This window comes from Lipotes vexillifer, unplaced genomic scaffold (assembly GCF_000442215.2).
Source record: "Lipotes vexillifer unplaced genomic scaffold, Lipotes_vexillifer_v1.1 scaffold21, whole genome shotgun sequence".
NCBI classification, from domain to species: Eukaryota; Metazoa; Chordata; class Mammalia; order Artiodactyla; family Lipotidae; genus Lipotes; species Lipotes vexillifer.
In genome coordinates, this window is record NW_006774065.1 from 2,430,559 (window position 1) to 2,447,444 (window position 16,886).

A 16,886-nucleotide genomic window follows, 5' to 3' on the forward strand; every position below is an offset into this window, starting at 1 on the left:
TTGGGTCTAGGATGACCCAGTCCATTCCTGCAGTGCTTGCTAGAATGTTCTGACATGGTTTGAGGCCTTGACCTGTCCCTTCCTCAGTGCATGGTCATAGACATTTCAGACACCTGCTTGCCCCCTTCGGCGTCACTTAATCATATTGTTATCTTAGGCGCCGGGCAAGGTAAAGGGACCGTACATAGGGTGTTACCTGTGTGGCAGGTCCGTTGGCTACTTGAGCTCAGCAGAAGCAGAACCTGAGGCTCCGGGAGGGTGGAGCAGCCTGTGGTGAGCACAGGAGCAGCACGGTGCTGGGCACGCAGGGCTCCAGCACCGCTGTCACTGTCCGAATCGGCCTCTAACCCAATCCCTTGGCAGTCTTAACATCTGCACTGCTCACCTGGCGTTGTGCCTGCAGAAATCTTACAATGTCAGAGCTAACGGGACCTGAAGGATCAAATCTGTAAAGAGGAGGTTGTCTCTTTTGGCCCCTCCTGAGCCGAGCACTGAAGAATATTTGATGAACGTGGTTCTTGACCTGGAAAGCTGGGGAAAATAGACCTCAGTCGTTTTTCTTGCATTGCATTTTGGTCTTTTTTTCTCCAGTGTAATATTTACATAGGTGTTTCCTTATATGTGCAGAGAGGGTGTCTGGGAGGAGGATGTGGGAGAGCTGAATGCATTGATTATCTCTGTGTTGCAGAAATAAGGGGCTGAGAGACAGGGTAGGAAGGGAGCTTTTCGTTATGTAACTCACCCTTTTAGTTCTTTTGAATTTTGAACCATTTACATGTATTATATATTCAAAAATTAAGTATATAAAATTTATAAATAAAATCCATTTAGTCTTTGCATAAGTATTTGCCAGCTGTTACATCGTAGGCACTGTGTTAGGTTATTGTAATCATTTTATTAACTTGACAACAATGTGTATATTTTTCCTAAGGAATAGATTCCTGAGTGTTACAAAGAGTCAGCGATTTGATAAACTCTGAAAAACAAAATAACAAAATTTACACATGACATCTTTTAAAAATACATAAAACTCAATAAAGTCAATGTTTTATTCTGTCTGGGTTCTGACCATTTTGTCCTCTTATGCAGGCAATATCATCAAGAAATAGAGGAATTTGTATCAAATTTAGTAAAAAGATTTGAGGAACAGCAGAAAAATGATGTGGAAAAGACTTCCTTTAATCTTTTGCCCCAGGTATTTCAAACTTAAGAGACTTTAAGATTAGTAGCTTATGCTTTTCACTGCCAATTGTGAGGCTCTGGGGATCCTCTTGAATCAAAACCAGAATGACTGTTGAGATTGACTGTTCACCTCCCATCCTGTAGCCGGGCTTCCTTCTCCACAGTCTGACCAGCGCAGCCACAGGGCTTTCTTTTGGATCACGGGTGCTTTTCTCAGGGAGTCATATTCACACCTGGCTGCACCCAAAACTGAAGCCTTTTTATTTTCCATTCCCTGACTTGGACATGGGGTTTGGGGCAGAAAATTAATTTTAGGTCAGAAAAAAAAATCTCTGTTTCTGGGGTTTATAAAAGATGGATTCTTTTTATCTAAAATGAACAGGTTCATATGCCATCCTTTCTTTCCCTTCTACTTGTTTTAAAAATCAACAGCATACCCAAAGAAATCTGAGAGATTCCACTCCGAATATTAGGGCATGAGTTTACCTTAAGAAAATCAGAATTATGATTTCTGGGCTTTTTTTTTAATTAAAAATTAAGGTAAGTAGAGTCTCTCAAATAAGGATCTTTAGCTGTTTAGCCTCAGAGGTTGGAGAATGGAGTATTCTAATTAATTAAATTTTTTGTTTATCACCTTTAGTTTTCACCTATCAGATATAATTTTTAAAGATTCACGGAACAAAATACATTTAACAATAAAAACCATACTGAAAAAAAAACATTGAATATTATTTAATATTTGATTCAGGAAACACTTCAGAATTTTGTAGTGGCTTGAGGTCTGTAAGGGTTGTAATATCAGTATTGACCAGTAATATCAAGTTATATATTATTTTAATCTTTGATTATCTGATTTCAAGGTAAAGTCTGTCTTGTCAGTTTAAGTGTTGAAAGTTCCATGATTAATATTTGTTAACACAAAAATCATAGTGTAAAAATAATTTTAAAAAAAAGTCATAGTGTATGCTAATGTTCCAGAAGATACTATCTTTTATATATCTTTTTAACTTTCCCACTTGGGAGATTTCTTTCATAAACATTCCTACCTAGCTTAACTTCTCAACTCACCCTAATTGTGACAACAATGAATTCAAAATTTTATATACCTTAATGGTATGTATTAGAAAATAAAGTGAGTGTGTTCAGATGGCTAATACTTGAAATTGAAAGTTGTTAAAAATTGGTTACCTTTTGTAATGTGTGTTTCTCTTTGTGTTAGCCTTCCAGTGTTATGCTAGAAGAGGATCATAAAGTGGAAGAATCCAGTGCTGTTAACAATAAGGAAGCTTTTAGTGTAAGTTTGGACATTTAAGTTTTGAATTCTGCAGATATGTTTCCTATCCTATGTCCATTGGGTGACATTTAAATGATAAAGTGGTATAGGCATATGTCGTCAGACGATCACACATCCTTTCGTTAAATTTGTTGTAAACAATTGTAGGCTTCAGCCTCTAAATACCATAGTTTGCTTTTTAATAACTATTTCATTGTGGCCTGGGGGCACAATAGATATACTTTGGAGGACTTTATTTTTCTGTTGACTATCCTCTCTGTTCATCTTCTTTCCTTTCTTTCTTTTTCTTTTTTTAATAGATTGTTGTTTTTTAGAGCAGTTTTATGTTCACTGAAAAATGGAGTGGAAGGTGCAGAGATTTGCCATGTATCCTCTGCCCCCAGACATTCACAGCCTCCCCCACTATCCACAGCCCCTACCAGGTGGTTCATTTGTTGCAATTGATGAACCTACATTGACACATCATTATCACCCAGAGTCCATGCTTTACCTTAAGGTTCATTCTTGGTGGTGTACATTCTGTGAGTTTGCACAAATTTATAATAATATGCATCTACCATGAGACTGTCATACAGAGTAGTTTCACTGCCCTAAAAATTCTCTTTATTCCACCTATTCATCCCTCTCTGCCACCTCTACTCATTTTTAAGAACTTGGATGAAGATATAGAAAGCATGCTTGTGGAACTTAGAGATGGGTGAAGCTGAGAGGGATATATAGCTAATATAACAGGTGGCAGATAGGAAATTTTAAATGTGGACAGACTCCAATAGTGGGTGAAAAACAGAAGACGATTTACAGGGATGAACCTACATTTAGCCCTTTCAATACCTATGCAAAATTCAGCAGTGTCAGTGCAGTGTAGTGGTGTGATTTTGCAACTTAAAAATTTTTAAAGAAGATGTTGTAATCCTGGATTCCATTAAAGGAAGACTAGTTTTCATGTTCATGGAGTATTGTGTCCCATTGATGTACCACAATTTAGACTAAATTAATAAGTGCAAAATCCCCCATTTCCAGGCAGGTGCCACTTTAAATCCCAGAACCTTAGAGTTTAAAAGGGAAATGAAGTTATCTAATTCAAATTCAGGAATCTTTCTTTAAAGTGCCCTTAGAGCATTTTGCTCTTTTTTTTGAGTCTTTCCAGTAACTTGGAATTCACTTTTTTAAAAAATGAGACAAACCACTTCATTCTTCACACCTGAGACAGAAATTTCCACTCTCTAAAACGTTGAGCTGAAATGTGCTTCTTGTACTCAATCCAATCGCTGGTCCTAGTGCTTCCACTTGACATTTACAGGGTGACCTAAAACCATACCTTTGCAGATATCAGCCTTTATCACATTTGTGGAGATGTGTACATACCTTGTAAATCTTTTCAGTAAGATCTATGGGCTCTTCATCATCCCAGCACCCCCATATCTTTAAAATTGTGGAAAACTGAAAATAGATTGGATATAGATGATTTTAAGGCGTTAGTAATTTTCTTAAACATGACAGTGGTATTGTGATTTGTAGACTGTTCTTATTCTTAGAAGGCTCATACTGAAGTATTCAGGGGTGCAGTGTCATGAATAGAGTCTGTAGCTGGTTATGTGTGGAAGCTAGAACCCGGGCAGGAAGTTATTGTATTCATCTCAAGGTGGAGAAAATAGTGACTTAGACTAAGATGATAGTGGTGTCGACTTACTTTTTAAAAATGGCTCAGTAAAAAGTGAGTGTGTGTGTGTATTTGTGTGTGTGTGTGTGTGTGTGTGTGTGTGTGTGTGTGTGTGTGTGTAGAGATGTGCACACAAAAATGTCAGTTAACAATTGTCGAATCTAGATGGAGGGTACATGGGTGTTCCTTGTACCATTTTTTTCAACATTTCTGTAGGAAATTGTTCCCAAAAATTGGAAGGAAAGGAAAAGAGTGATTGGGAGGAAAGGCAGTGGAAACAATGACTATATAGATACAGACAACTGTCTGAGGATCTTGCTGCAAAAGGAAGCAAAGAAATGGGAAATGGGAGGGAATATAAGAGTTGTTGAAAAGTTTTTATTTTTTAAGTCTGGAGAAAGTGCAACTGATAGTAGTGATCCAACAGGAAAAATTCAGTGATCTAGGCAACAGAGGGGAATTCAGTGATGGAGATCTTACTTACACGTCAGAATGTGGCTCCTTTAACTAGGGAGTTGATTATTATTTCTAATAATTTCATCCAGAAATAAATTGTTAAAACAATTAATCGTAGTCTTACATTATTTAATGTCTTTTTTTTTTCTGCTTAAATAGCAATATTTTTTGACTTGTTTTCTGCAGGTTGTAGGAAGTGTCCTGTATTTTACTAATTTTTGCCTTGATAAATTGGGGCAACCGCTACTAAATGAAAACCCTCAGCTTACGGAAGGATGGGAAATACCCAAGTATCCTACATAGTGAATGAAGATCTTTATACATCTTGCCATTAAGTTCACCTTTAAAAAAAAAAAAACTAAATTTTGCAGACTATGATAACTATTCCTTAATAAAACTCACTAAAGGTACCAGCAAGTCTTCAGCCACATTGTTTCTCTAGAAGGGCAAGAAATACAAGTAAAGGCAAAAAGGTTTGTGTGGGGAGTTGCTTTTGTTTTCTTCTTCTTTTTTAACCAAAACCATGAACTCTTTTAGCTTGAAAAGTTAATATTCTTTATTGCTAGCTTATGATAAATAAACAGATTAAACTAGAATTTCAATATATAGACATGTTAAATGTTTAAGTCAGTCATATTGGAATTCATTGGTTCACTCCTGATGTGCCTGGGTGGGTGGAAAGGTATAATTACTGCTGTCAGTTTGATTGCTGTCTTATAACCATCTACCCCTTTCCAAGTTACCTATAGGAAAATATGATAATCTGTTTGCCTTGGTTCTTCTATTATTAGCCACTGACAAAACTCAGAGGTAACAGATCAGTCGGGAACACAAGGGTTCTTGGTTAAAAGACTTGGTCAAAAGTACTGTTTGTTTAAATCACTAAGCACAAGAAGTGAAAGTGTACTCATTTTTGCAGATAATAATTGCGATCTACATGCTTTCTTGTCTCTGATACACGTTGCTGTCATACAGAATTTTGTTGATTTGCTTTTATATTTCTATTTACATTATGAAAATCTTTGTTTTTTGACCAAATAGGCCAAAGCCTCACTGTTTCAATTGTGGTTCTGAAGAGCATCAAATGAAAGATTGCCCAATGGTAAATTTTTCTCATATAAAAAAAAATCTTTGAACCAGAGCTTTCTAATGTTTTCAGTACATCTGTGGCATTGTGTGATGTGAAGAAACTTCCTGTCTTTCCCATAGTCCTTGATTTTGAAATCTTTCCAAATTTATATGTAAGTTTTAAAGATATTAGATTTAAAAAAAAAATTTATTACAGTACTCTGTATTTGAGATGAATAAAACATTATGAGGGTTCATTTTTAGACAACTTATTTTCAAAACTTTATTTTATGTTATGATAGTACCAAGGTAATTAAACGAAACTAAAGGACTGCTTCTCTTCTTTGCTTATTTTTCTAAAGTATCCACTCTCTTTTATACCTGTCCCTTATGCATTAAAACTGAAATAATCTGTGTGCTTGACCTAGAAAAAGTGCTTATATTTATTTAATTTCTGAAATATTTCTAAACTTCTTTCCAAACACGTTATGATTTAGCCTCGGAATGCTGCTCGAATAAGTGAGAAGAGAAAAGAGTATATGGATGCCTGTGGTGAGACAAGCAATCAGAATTTTCAGCAGCGATACCATGCAGAAGAAATAGAAGAAAGATTTGGAAGATTCAAGCCAGGAGTTATTAGGTACCTCTGTCATTTTACCATAGAATGTCATTTCTGCTTCCCCACTATTTGGAACGTTCTGTGGACCTTCAGGGTAATAATCAAGATATAAGTGTTCTCTAGCAAGGCTCTACATAATGTACATCAACTAATCCAAAAACATTTATTGGAATTTTAACTATGTGTTTGATAGGCACCGTGCCACAGGCGTGTAATATAAGACATAGAAGAGTTTTAAAGTATCAGACCAGTGTGTATTTTCATCCAAACAAGAATACAGTATTTTTCTTCCTCTTTTATTTTTACTCAGTGAGGAGCTTCAGGATGCGCTGGGTGTGACGGACAAGAGTCTTCCACCTTTTATATATCGAATGCGCCAGCTAGGATACCCACCAGGCTGGCTCAAAGAGGCCGAACTAGAGACCTCAGGGCTTGCCCTCTATGATGGAAAAGGTATAGTATGTTCAGTTAGATAAGTCAGCTTAAGTGTTCTATCTTTTTCTTTCTTTTTTTTTTTTTTTTTAATTAAAGAATCACAGTAAAATAGGGTGGGAATGGCTGGCTTATTTAGTGTGTGCTGAGTTAACTAAAAAACATCTTGATGGTGTTTCCCTTGTTTTACAAGGAAGGAACTAAAACTTCATTGAGAGTTATCAGATGGTTATCTGGACTTGCCTAGTGACTACCTAGCAAGGTATTGGTTCTCCAGCTAGACCTCATAAGCTCTCGCCTTTCTCAGTAATGGTAACAGAAATATATCCATCTCTGCCAGGAGACCTATAAAAATTAGAATAAATAAACCCTCCTATGATCTAGAACTTCTCTTAGGTACCTCCTCTAGAAAAATATTCACACACGCGCACAAGGAAATGTATGTATATAAAGATACTTTTTAACATTGACTATGATAGTGAAAAATTAAAAACAACATTAAGGCCCTAAAGGAGAATGGCTAAGTAAACCGTGGTAGATCTGGGGGGTGGAATCCCTGCAGTATTTTTAAAAATGGAGTAAATCCATGGAGCTAATGTGGCAAAATCCCTATGCAATACTGAGTTTAGAAGGCAAGTTTCTGGATGACTTACATATTATGATACCATTGATCTTAAATTAAAAAAAAAAACTCACACAGATGAAACAATGCTCTATATTTTCTATGAAGAGTTATGTTTGTAAAAGATATTTTTGAAAGATCTTAACCAAGAACCACCTAGATTTCAGGGTTTGGACTCATAGAGGCCTTCCCTGGCCACTTTATTTAAAGGTGTCTCTCCCATGTTTACCCACCTGTTCTTCCAGTCTTTATCACTTAACCCTGTTTGTTTTCTTCATGCCCTGTCACAATTTGTATCTATTTATTTATCATGTAGCACAGTGCCTGGCATCTGGTAGATAGTAAATAACTTTTTTCTTTTTTTGCGGTACGCGGGCCTCTCACTGTTGTGGCCTCTCCCATTGTGGGGCACAGGCTCCAGACGCGCAGGCTCAGCGGCCATGGCCCACAGGCCCAGCCGCTCCGCGGCATGTGGGATCTTCCTGGACCGGGGCATGAACCCGTGTCCCCTGCATCAGCAGGCGGACTCTCAACCACTGCGCCACCAGGGAAGCCCCAGTAAATAACTTTTTATATAAAAATTTTTAAAGTCCTAACCAATATACAGCAAACTCAACAGTGGTTATCCCTGAGAAGGAAAACAGGATTGGGCTTAAGATTTTAGTATTATCTCTAATGCTCTACATTTTTAAAAAATGAGAGTGTTTCTAGATATTACTTAGGTAATTAAAAATAAAAATAAAAAAATTAGGGACTTCCCTGGCAGTCAGGGTTAAGACTCTGCACTTCCACTGCAGTGGGTGCAGGTTCGATCCCTGGTCAGGGAACTAAGGTCCCACATGCCGCACAGCACAGCCAAAATAAATTAATTAATTAATTAAATAAAAACTAAATAAAAATTTACCAACCCCCCCCACCTCAAGTAGTACCAAAGAATATTTAGCACAGCCTTTTTTTAAAAAATTTTATTTAAATTTTATTTTTTTATTTTTGGCTGCATTGGGTCTTCGTTGCTGTGTGTGGGCTTTCTCTAGTTGTGGCAAACGGGGGCTACTCTTCGTTGCGGTGCGTGGACTTCTCATTGCGGTGGCTTCTCTTGTTGTGGAGCACAGGTTCTAGGCACGCAGGCTTCAGTAGTTGTGGCTTGCGGGCTCAGCAGTTGTGGCTCGCAGGCTCTAGAGCGCAGGCTCAGTAGTTGTGTCGCACGGGCTTAGTTGCTCTGCGGCATGTGGGATCTTCCCGGACCAGGGCTCGAACCCTTGTCCCCTGCATTAGCAGGTGGATTCTTAACCACTGTGCCACCAGGGAAACCCCAGCACAGCCTTTTAATATATCCCCAAGTCTTGCTGACATTCAGATTATCATTGCTCCTGCCACTCTGTAGGTGCTTGCATTTCTGTGTTTTCTCTCTCTCTCTCTCTCTCTCTGTCTCTTCTCTCTCTCTCTCTCTCTCTCTCTCTCTTTATTTGTTTGAATAGGTATTCTTTGGACAAAAGATTGTAGATCATTGAGAGCCTCTTAAATCTCTTTTAATCTGTAAGTTCCCTTTCTTGTTTTTAACAAAACTCTATATTTTGTCCTTTTGAGTTTTCGAGATTTTGCTGGTGCATCCCCATGGTGTTATTTTAGCATGTTTCTCTGTCCCTCTGTTTCCTGTGAATTGTAGTGGAATCAGTCATTGGTGATCACTGCCTGTATCTATCTGTTAATGATGGGTGACACACTGGTTATATTCTTATTTTTTCATTACTTGGCTTCTTATCCTGTAAACTTATATAAAGAGAAACTTCTCATCAACTGTTTGTTTTCCTTAGGTATATAGACATGGGACTAGCAAAATAAAATGTTCGATTTATTTAGTACTTTTCAAAATAATGAAGTGGTTCCCAAGTCTCCTTCAAAGACTATTCTCATCTGTAAAGTGGTTTTAATAGTATGTACCTCTTAGGGTTGTTATGAAGATTAAGAGAATGAATACTTGTAAACTGTTTAAAGCACTATCTGAAAAGAAAACACTAGCTCATACACAGTAACCATTATATAAATGTTTATTAAATAAAGAATTGGAATAGAGGATTAGGCAAATCATAAGACCAGTGCAAAACAGACTTTTCAGATAACTCATGGAAGAACTAAAGTTTCCAAGACTTTAAATGTTTATTTTTGTCCAAATAATATGTCCATGTTGTTTAAAAATTCTAATCTAATGGTTCAGACAAATTATAATGAAAGCTATTCTCGGAATAATTCTGTGGTCGTGAATCTAAGCACTTTCCAGGTCTGCTTTTGGTCTGGAGAGGGATTTATATGGGCATCTAGCAATATGAAGCTTTTTGATGGTCTGTGATAGATGGTGCTGATGGAGAAACAGAAGCTGGAGAAGTACCACAAAATAAAAGTGTCACTTACGATCTCTCGAAATTGGTAAACTATCCAGGTTTTAATATATCTACTCCCAGAGGAATTCCAGATGTAAGTGTGTTGGTTTTTTATTCTTCTGGGATGTGACATTATTTATGTAGATTGTTCAAAATGTTAGCTTCTGTAGCGATTACTGTTCCATAAAGAAGTAAATGTGTTACTTTTGTGTTTAACTTTTTAATTTCCTTTATGCTGATTAGAATATTAAGTGAAATCTTGAATTCATCAAAAAGAAAAAAAAGCCCACAGTTTTTTCCAATTTTATGCCCTAAGAAAAGGAGCTAAAATAGAATGGTGAGATTCTATAAATCTAAAACTATTCTAAAATTAAAAGATTTTTTTAAAAAAAATATGGGATGGTTTGAAGCAGTGTTATAAGTTTTACAGAATTAATTGGGAAGTAAATTTCTGCCTTTAATAAATCTAAGTATTACTATAACTTTTTCCTACTCTTCCCTCTTCACGCCCTTCCCAAAGTAAAATTTCTCCTGTACAAGAAAGGTTTGCTACACTTAATCTTTCCCAACTTTCATCTTACGTTTCAGGCTTTAACAACTAACTATAGTAGTGGTGATGGTGGTGGTGGTATTTTAATAAAAATGCATTCTAGGTGTTCTTAGGGACTGGGCTTTAGAGAAACAGCCAAAGGTCTGAACTTACAGTCTAGTGAACAGATACGAAGACGTGTGTAATTAATCAAGGGCTGAGTTGCATGTACTGTGTAATGAAGACGTGTGTGTAACGTTACTGTGTAACGAAGATGTGTGTAATTAATCAAGGGCTGAGTTGCATCAGTGCCTCTGGAAGTGGGTCCAGGTACCAGCCCACATCAGAATCTCCTTGGGGTGTGCATTAGAAATGCACATTCTTGAGCACCGCCCCTGCCCCTGCTTAGAATTAACTTAGTCCCTGGAATCTATAGGTTTCACAAGAGCCCAAAGTGATTTCTATTGAGAACCACTGTTGAATGTGTTAACTGGCGATAAGAGAGAAACGAGTGATGTTGAACCTTAAAGATTATTGCTCAGTTTGGAAAGGGAAAGAACAGAAGATAGAAGAATCAGCATGAGTGAGCGAGTTAGGAGAAGGGAACAGTTAACAGTCCCATGAACAGCGCTGGTGCGTCAGGAGGGGGCGGGAGCCAGCCAGGCCGGATGAGCGTCTGTGTCATTACTGCCTGTAACCTCTTCTTGTAGTAGGTAGAACCTTTTTGGGCCAAGCGATTTTTTCAAGTAGTCTTTTAGTGTTCAGTCCTGATCATTTTTCAGGCAGAGTTAGGGTTTTTTTCCCCTTCAATGCTCCATTATTTTCATTAATTTCCCCAAAAAGGAAAAGTCACATATGAAGCAGAAATGTAATTTGAGACCTCCACCTTACCTCCTGTCAGCAGACTATTCAAAGCATGACGTTTTCCAAATACATACTTATTTTTCTCTTCTCTTTTCATCATTAGGAATGGAGGATGTTTGGTTCCATACCAATGCAGGCATGTCAGCAGAAAGACGTGTTTGCCAGTTACCTAACTTCTAACTTCCAAGCGGTAAATAGATTTTCAGAGTGTGGTTTATAAAAATGCATTGCGCCTATCTGAGGAATTTTGTAACTCATTAGGCATCTTATTGCCTTTTCTCCCTTTGGATATAAAGCACTCTGTGTTTTCTGATGAATCCAAAGGAAAAAGGTAACTGCATTCACCAGTTACCTGGACTTAGCTCCAGATTGGTTTTCTACATCATATTTAAGTGAAGGGATGGGGTTCAGTTCTTTGTGGAGCCGCCTAACTTGTGTTCAGTTTGGCTCTCCGTTAGCCGAGTGTGAGGTCCAGCAGCAAGAGGTCTTCATCTCTGCCCAGGCCTAGTAGCCCAAAGAAGCAGAAGAAGGAAGGCAGCTTGGCAGCGTCGCCCGCTGACATGGAGCTTGACTCGGGTAGGTGTCATCCCGTGGTTTTGATTTCATTAGAAAGTAGGGTGAATTTGTACGCTCCTGAGTTCCATAAGAAAGAGGAAGCTCTTTATGAGCACTAACTAAAGAGTAAATCTTTTCTTTTATCCTTGGATATCAGAGCATCTCCACTCTTACTGATCAAAGCTCAGTTGGAAGACTCATAGCTTGGTGTGAGAGCCAGCTGGGCAGCCGACTGGATACCTGAGTTAGACAGACCTACCCACCCAGTCCCAGTGGTTCTGGACCTGGACCGGCCCCTCTGGTGGGCAGTGCTTTGAGACAAGCAGTGGAACATGCTCCCCTTTGGCAGCTTGCTCCCGAGAGGAAGAAAGGCAGAGCTAAGTCAAGCTTTCTCAGTTACTCTTCCCAAGTGTATAAATCCACTAAGTCCCTCCTCCCTCCAGGAAAGAGAGACCAGGAGGAAAGTCTGTCCTCTCAGAAACCCAGAAGGGAACAAAGGCCTTGCCCTCTGATACTCCCCCAGCCTTTTGTTCTCTGAACCCTCTGGATTTACCGTGGAACCTGTGGTCAAGCAGGGTTGTGACGGTCCTTTTCAGCAGATCAGTAGTTATCAGGACAGTCATGCTCCCATCTTTTTTTTTTTTTCTCCCACCTTTTTGAGTCCCTGCTTGCCCCACTACCAACCACCACTCCTTTGGGTTTCCCCTTGGGACTACTGATGAGTAGTTTAAATTTTGCCCCCAGAAGGCTCTGGAATGGATCAGAATTTTGTGTTAATTGGATAAACTCCAAGTCCACTCTGAACCTAAGATGAAAACTCACCCCTTGTTCTGTTTCCCGTTGCAAACCACGCCCCTCTACTCCGGTCCCATGTAGCATGTCGGATGTTCTGAAAGTGAAATGAAATGGCAACATTAGGGTAAAATGCATACAGATGCTCTAGTAATAAGATGCCAGCGATGTAAATTGCCTCAAATTTGAATGGAGACCTCCCCACCCCGAGTACCCATTTTCAGATTCCCAGGGAGAATTTAGTTTACTTTATTTTTTTGGCCATGCCGCACGGCACGTGGGATCTCAGTTCCCCGACCAGAGGTTGAACATGTGCCCCCTGCAGTGGAAGCACGGAGTCCTAACCACTGGACTGCTGGGAAGCCGCACCCAGGGAGAATTTAAACATTGCAGATTAAATCACCTTAAAGCCCAAAATTGAATTATTTTGCACTAGCAACTTCAAAGTCCAAAATTAAAGCCTCCAAACCATTTTCCCCAATTTTTTATTCTGCTTGTTCTTAACCACAGGAGTCTTGATACCTGAGTAAAGTTTACAACCTGGACGTTTAGCACCTACAGTCTTACTTCAATATCTAGTCTCACTTTTTTTTTTTTTGCGGTACACAGGCCTCTCACTATCGTGGCCTCTCCCGTTGCGGAGCACAGGCTCCGGACACGCAGGCTCTGCGGGCCATGGCTCACGGGCCCAGCCGCTCCGCGGCATGTGGGATCTTCCCGAACCGGGGCACGAACCCGTGACCCCTGCATCAGCAGGCGGACTCTCAACCACTGCGCCACCAGGGAAGCCCTAGTCTCACTTTTAACAAGGCCAAAGAGTTCATAGGAAACAGAATTACAGCCTTTGCCACATACCTATGAAATTTTGAAAGCAAGCAATTCCCCAAAACCCAAAAGCAGTTGTCCCAGACAGAATTACATTCCCAGAGTCCAGCACTTCCCAGTGTTATCAAAGGCCACAGCCAAGATTTCTGAGTAAGGGCAAAAATCTTGGTTTCTCTCTCTCTCTCTTAGTGCCAGTCATCTGACTCCACCACTTGGAAACTTAAATTAGGTTGGAAGAAATTTCCCCGTAAGAAGAGAATTTTGGTCTTAGGCACTTAGAGTACCTCTGAGGAAAAGACACCGAGCTTGGTATTTTGAACCATTTGGGATGTAGTTGCTTTCTCTCGAGGTTTGGGAATTTGCGGTGGTGGCAGTCCGTAACTAGGTCCACACACTACGTGCAGGCACTTTCAGCCCTGTGCTAGGAGCTGCTGCTTCTGTTTCTTGTGAGGGGATTTCTGAGGCCTAGGAAACCTTCCTCTTAAGGGAAGTTTCTCTCTGTCTGTCTGTGTCTCTTTCTTTCTCTTTCATATATAATTAACCAATCAAGAGCCAGCCTGAGCCCATGTGATGAAGTGAGACTCAAGAATCCAAGTTTAGTGCCTCCACATTCCTTCCGTGGCTCTCAGTCCACAGTGGAATTTGGGGCAGAAGATCTAGTGCTAGTGTTTGCCTAACTCACCCTGGGATAAACAGTGTAATTAGAACCTGTTTAGTTCTCTGTAAGATAGACAGAATCTTTGCAGAACAAAGATTATTTACCCCGGATGCCTAAAAGGCCTGGAATGCCTTCTTTCCACACTATATATCTGGTCTCTGCCTCGGCCACACTTCCTGAGGACTCAGCTGGGCCCCTACCCCGAAGCCTGTGCCTTAGTTCGCTAGATCCCCCTCGCCCTGCAGTCTGTAAGTGAATTATTTCGTCAGTTGTGTCTGCTTCCGAGCCTCTGCTGCCGTCTGCTGAGGCTTCTGCCTGCCTGCACACATTTGTTTTTGTTTTTGTTTTTTTAATGATATATTGTATTTATATTTTTTATTATTTTTTAATTTAATTAATTTTTTTTTTTTTTGGCTGTGTTGGGTCTTCGTTTCTGTGAGGGGGCTTTCTCTAGTTGTGGCAAGTGGGGGCCACTCTTCATTGCGGTGTGCGGAGCTCTCACTGTCGCGGCCTCTCTTGTTGCAGAGCACAGGCTCCAGACGCGCAGGCTCAGTAGTTGTGGCTCACGGGCCCAGTTGCTCCGCGGCATGTGGGATCCTCCCAGACCAGGGCTCGAACCCGTGTCCCCTGCATTGGCAGGCAGACTCTCAACCACTGCGCCACCAGGGAAGCCCCACACATTTGTTAAATGTAGTTCAAGGTCCCAGACCACCTGCTAAAAGCTCCTCTGGTCGCAGCCATCAGCAGAGGCAACTGGTTTTGTTTACGAGCGCCTGCCTCTGTGCAGAAGCTTAAGTAAGCCTCTGCCTTTTTAGAAACAGCCGCACCTCTAAAAGAAGCCACCATAACATGCAGTCACCTGCTGAGGACAAAGAACCCCGTGACAAGAGCTTTCTTGCCCAAGCCACAGACTTAAAAGATGGGCCAGTGCCAGGATCAGAACACTGACCACGAGTAAAGCTCAAGGCCTCAAGCCACATGTCTTGACCTCCATGTGTCTTCCCACCCCAAGTCCATCCTTCTCTTTGTTAAAACATGTTGTTTTCCATGTTCCCTCTCAGCACAGTGAATGTCAGGGTCTTTGAGGGGGTGAATAGCAACCCCATTCCCTACCCTCGTTCTGAGCAACTTAAGTGATCATCCAGTGAGTAGTAACAGATCAGATTATAAAGGCCAGTTATAGGGCTGCTTCATGAAAGGGCCGAGAGGGTCTGCTAACTGAGCTGGGTTGGCTTATGAACACCCTGGTAAATGGTCCTAAAGGCAGGCCCTTCCCACCCCAGAACCACCGCAAATCCCCCTGTCCCCAGCTTCTTCCTGCCCTGCAGGGGCGGAACTCTGTAAGGCGTAGTAATTCGAGTGACTTTTGTCGGCAGCTCATTCCCAAGGAGAAGAAACAGTGAGTCAGTCTAATTGCCATTTTCCTGTGGAAAATTTTATTAGCAAATCATGTGTTATAAGTGAATTGGATTCCATATTGCAAACCTGTGGGTAGAGTGATTCAGCTTGGAACTGTGAAGCATAACTACCTGAACGACCCGTTCCCATTTAGCATTCTTATGTTAATAGTGTTTATTGTGATATTTTGTGCAAAATGAGACTTGGGTTAAACTGTTTAGTTATGTTTTATTCTTAAAAGCACAAAATACATACGTTGTCAAGTAGTTCACTAGCTTTGCCATCCCTTCTCCCTGCCAGCTGCTCCTCTGTGCTCTCTGCTGTAGCCGGCAGCACCCGTGCTCTCGCAGCTCCCGAGATTGAGAGATGCCATTCGTCTGCAGCCACATCCACCCGTAATCGTGGCTTTCCGTTTCTAGCCAGTTATCGAAATCTAAACACTGTCTCAGAAATTGCCTCTTCGTTCAGGCTTTTCTCTCTCACCTGATTGCTCTTGGCGCCCTTATAACTAATTTTTTTTTTTAATCCTTCCTTTCAGCATTTTTATCCATTCTCTGCTCTTCTGATTGAGTTAACGTCTTAAACTCTGAGTGACAGTGTATTACCCTCCTCACAGATCTTATTGCCTATACAATAAAGTTCAGACTGGTTTTGCATAGGCTTTATGATTCTGTGTTATGCAGTTGACTTTTCCAAAGTTTTTAAACGCATAGTGTGTTTCAGACTCCTCTGCTAGACCCCGAGGCCAGGAAGATTAATAAGACACAACTGCTACCCTTAGTTACGGCTCTCTGTCTCCTAGGATTGCAGATGTGTAAACATCATTTTAATATAAATGTGGTGGCCTGTAGTGATACATACAGAGGTTAGTATCACAGAGCTGGTTACCAACTGTAATAGTGGCACCAAGGAAAAACTGAGTAGCCGTGCTGGATAAAGTCATAGCCTCTTCCCAAGAATGACTTCGAGCTGCATCTTGAGGGATGAATTCAAAGATTTACCAGGGCCATGAGAAGGGTTAGGGCTTTTGAGACAGTGAGAAATGCAAATACAGAAGCACGAAGCATCACGGCACATTGGTCCAACAACAGTGTGACGGCTGGAGTCTTTTAAACCAGGCAGTAAGAAATGACATGGTGGAAATAGGCAAATTCTTGGTTATGAGAGCCTCATAAGGCCCAGAGGAGATCGGACTTCTTCCCATAGGTGATGGGAAGGCACTAAAGAGTTTCTCATGCGATGGAAGGGTTATTAGGACCAGATTTGTGTTTTAGAAAGACTGATAGTTTGGAGGATGAATATAAGGAAGAAGAGTCCAGAGGCAGGAAGGACTCATATTCCTGACAAACGGTAGTGGCCCCAAATAACGCGGCGCCTATGACAGGCTGCAGGAAAGGGTGGGCCCCAGAGAGCCAAGGACCTGGCGTGTGCAGAAGGAAAGGGGGAGGACTCTGATGACGAGCAGGTTTCAGTTTTGGAGACTTTAGCAAGATGCCACCGGTGGTGCTATTAGCGAGCTTAGCAAATAGGGGAAGAGTGTGACTTTTAGGGAAA

At 40.6% G+C, this 16,886-nt stretch overlaps 1 protein-coding gene across 1 annotated transcript in view; it reads left to right on the forward strand.

Moving 5' to 3' along the window:
* Positions 1–16,886, forward strand: part of ZCCHC8 (zinc finger CCHC-type containing 8) — a 22,776-nt gene that overhangs the window by 4,612 nt on the left and 1,278 nt on the right. The window contains exons 4-13 of the mRNA XM_007448691.1: positions 1,090–1,195; positions 2,402–2,476; positions 4,779–4,882; positions 5,000–5,065; positions 5,634–5,694; positions 6,158–6,300; positions 6,590–6,732; positions 9,684–9,805; positions 11,208–11,294; positions 11,563–11,680. Coding sequence (XP_007448753.1) covers positions 1,090–1,195; positions 2,402–2,476; positions 4,779–4,882; positions 5,000–5,065; positions 5,634–5,694; positions 6,158–6,300; positions 6,590–6,732; positions 9,684–9,805; positions 11,208–11,294; positions 11,563–11,680 — 1,025 coding nt within the window. The remainder of the gene's footprint in view (positions 1–1,089; positions 1,196–2,401; positions 2,477–4,778; positions 4,883–4,999; positions 5,066–5,633; positions 5,695–6,157; positions 6,301–6,589; positions 6,733–9,683; positions 9,806–11,207; positions 11,295–11,562; positions 11,681–16,886) is intronic.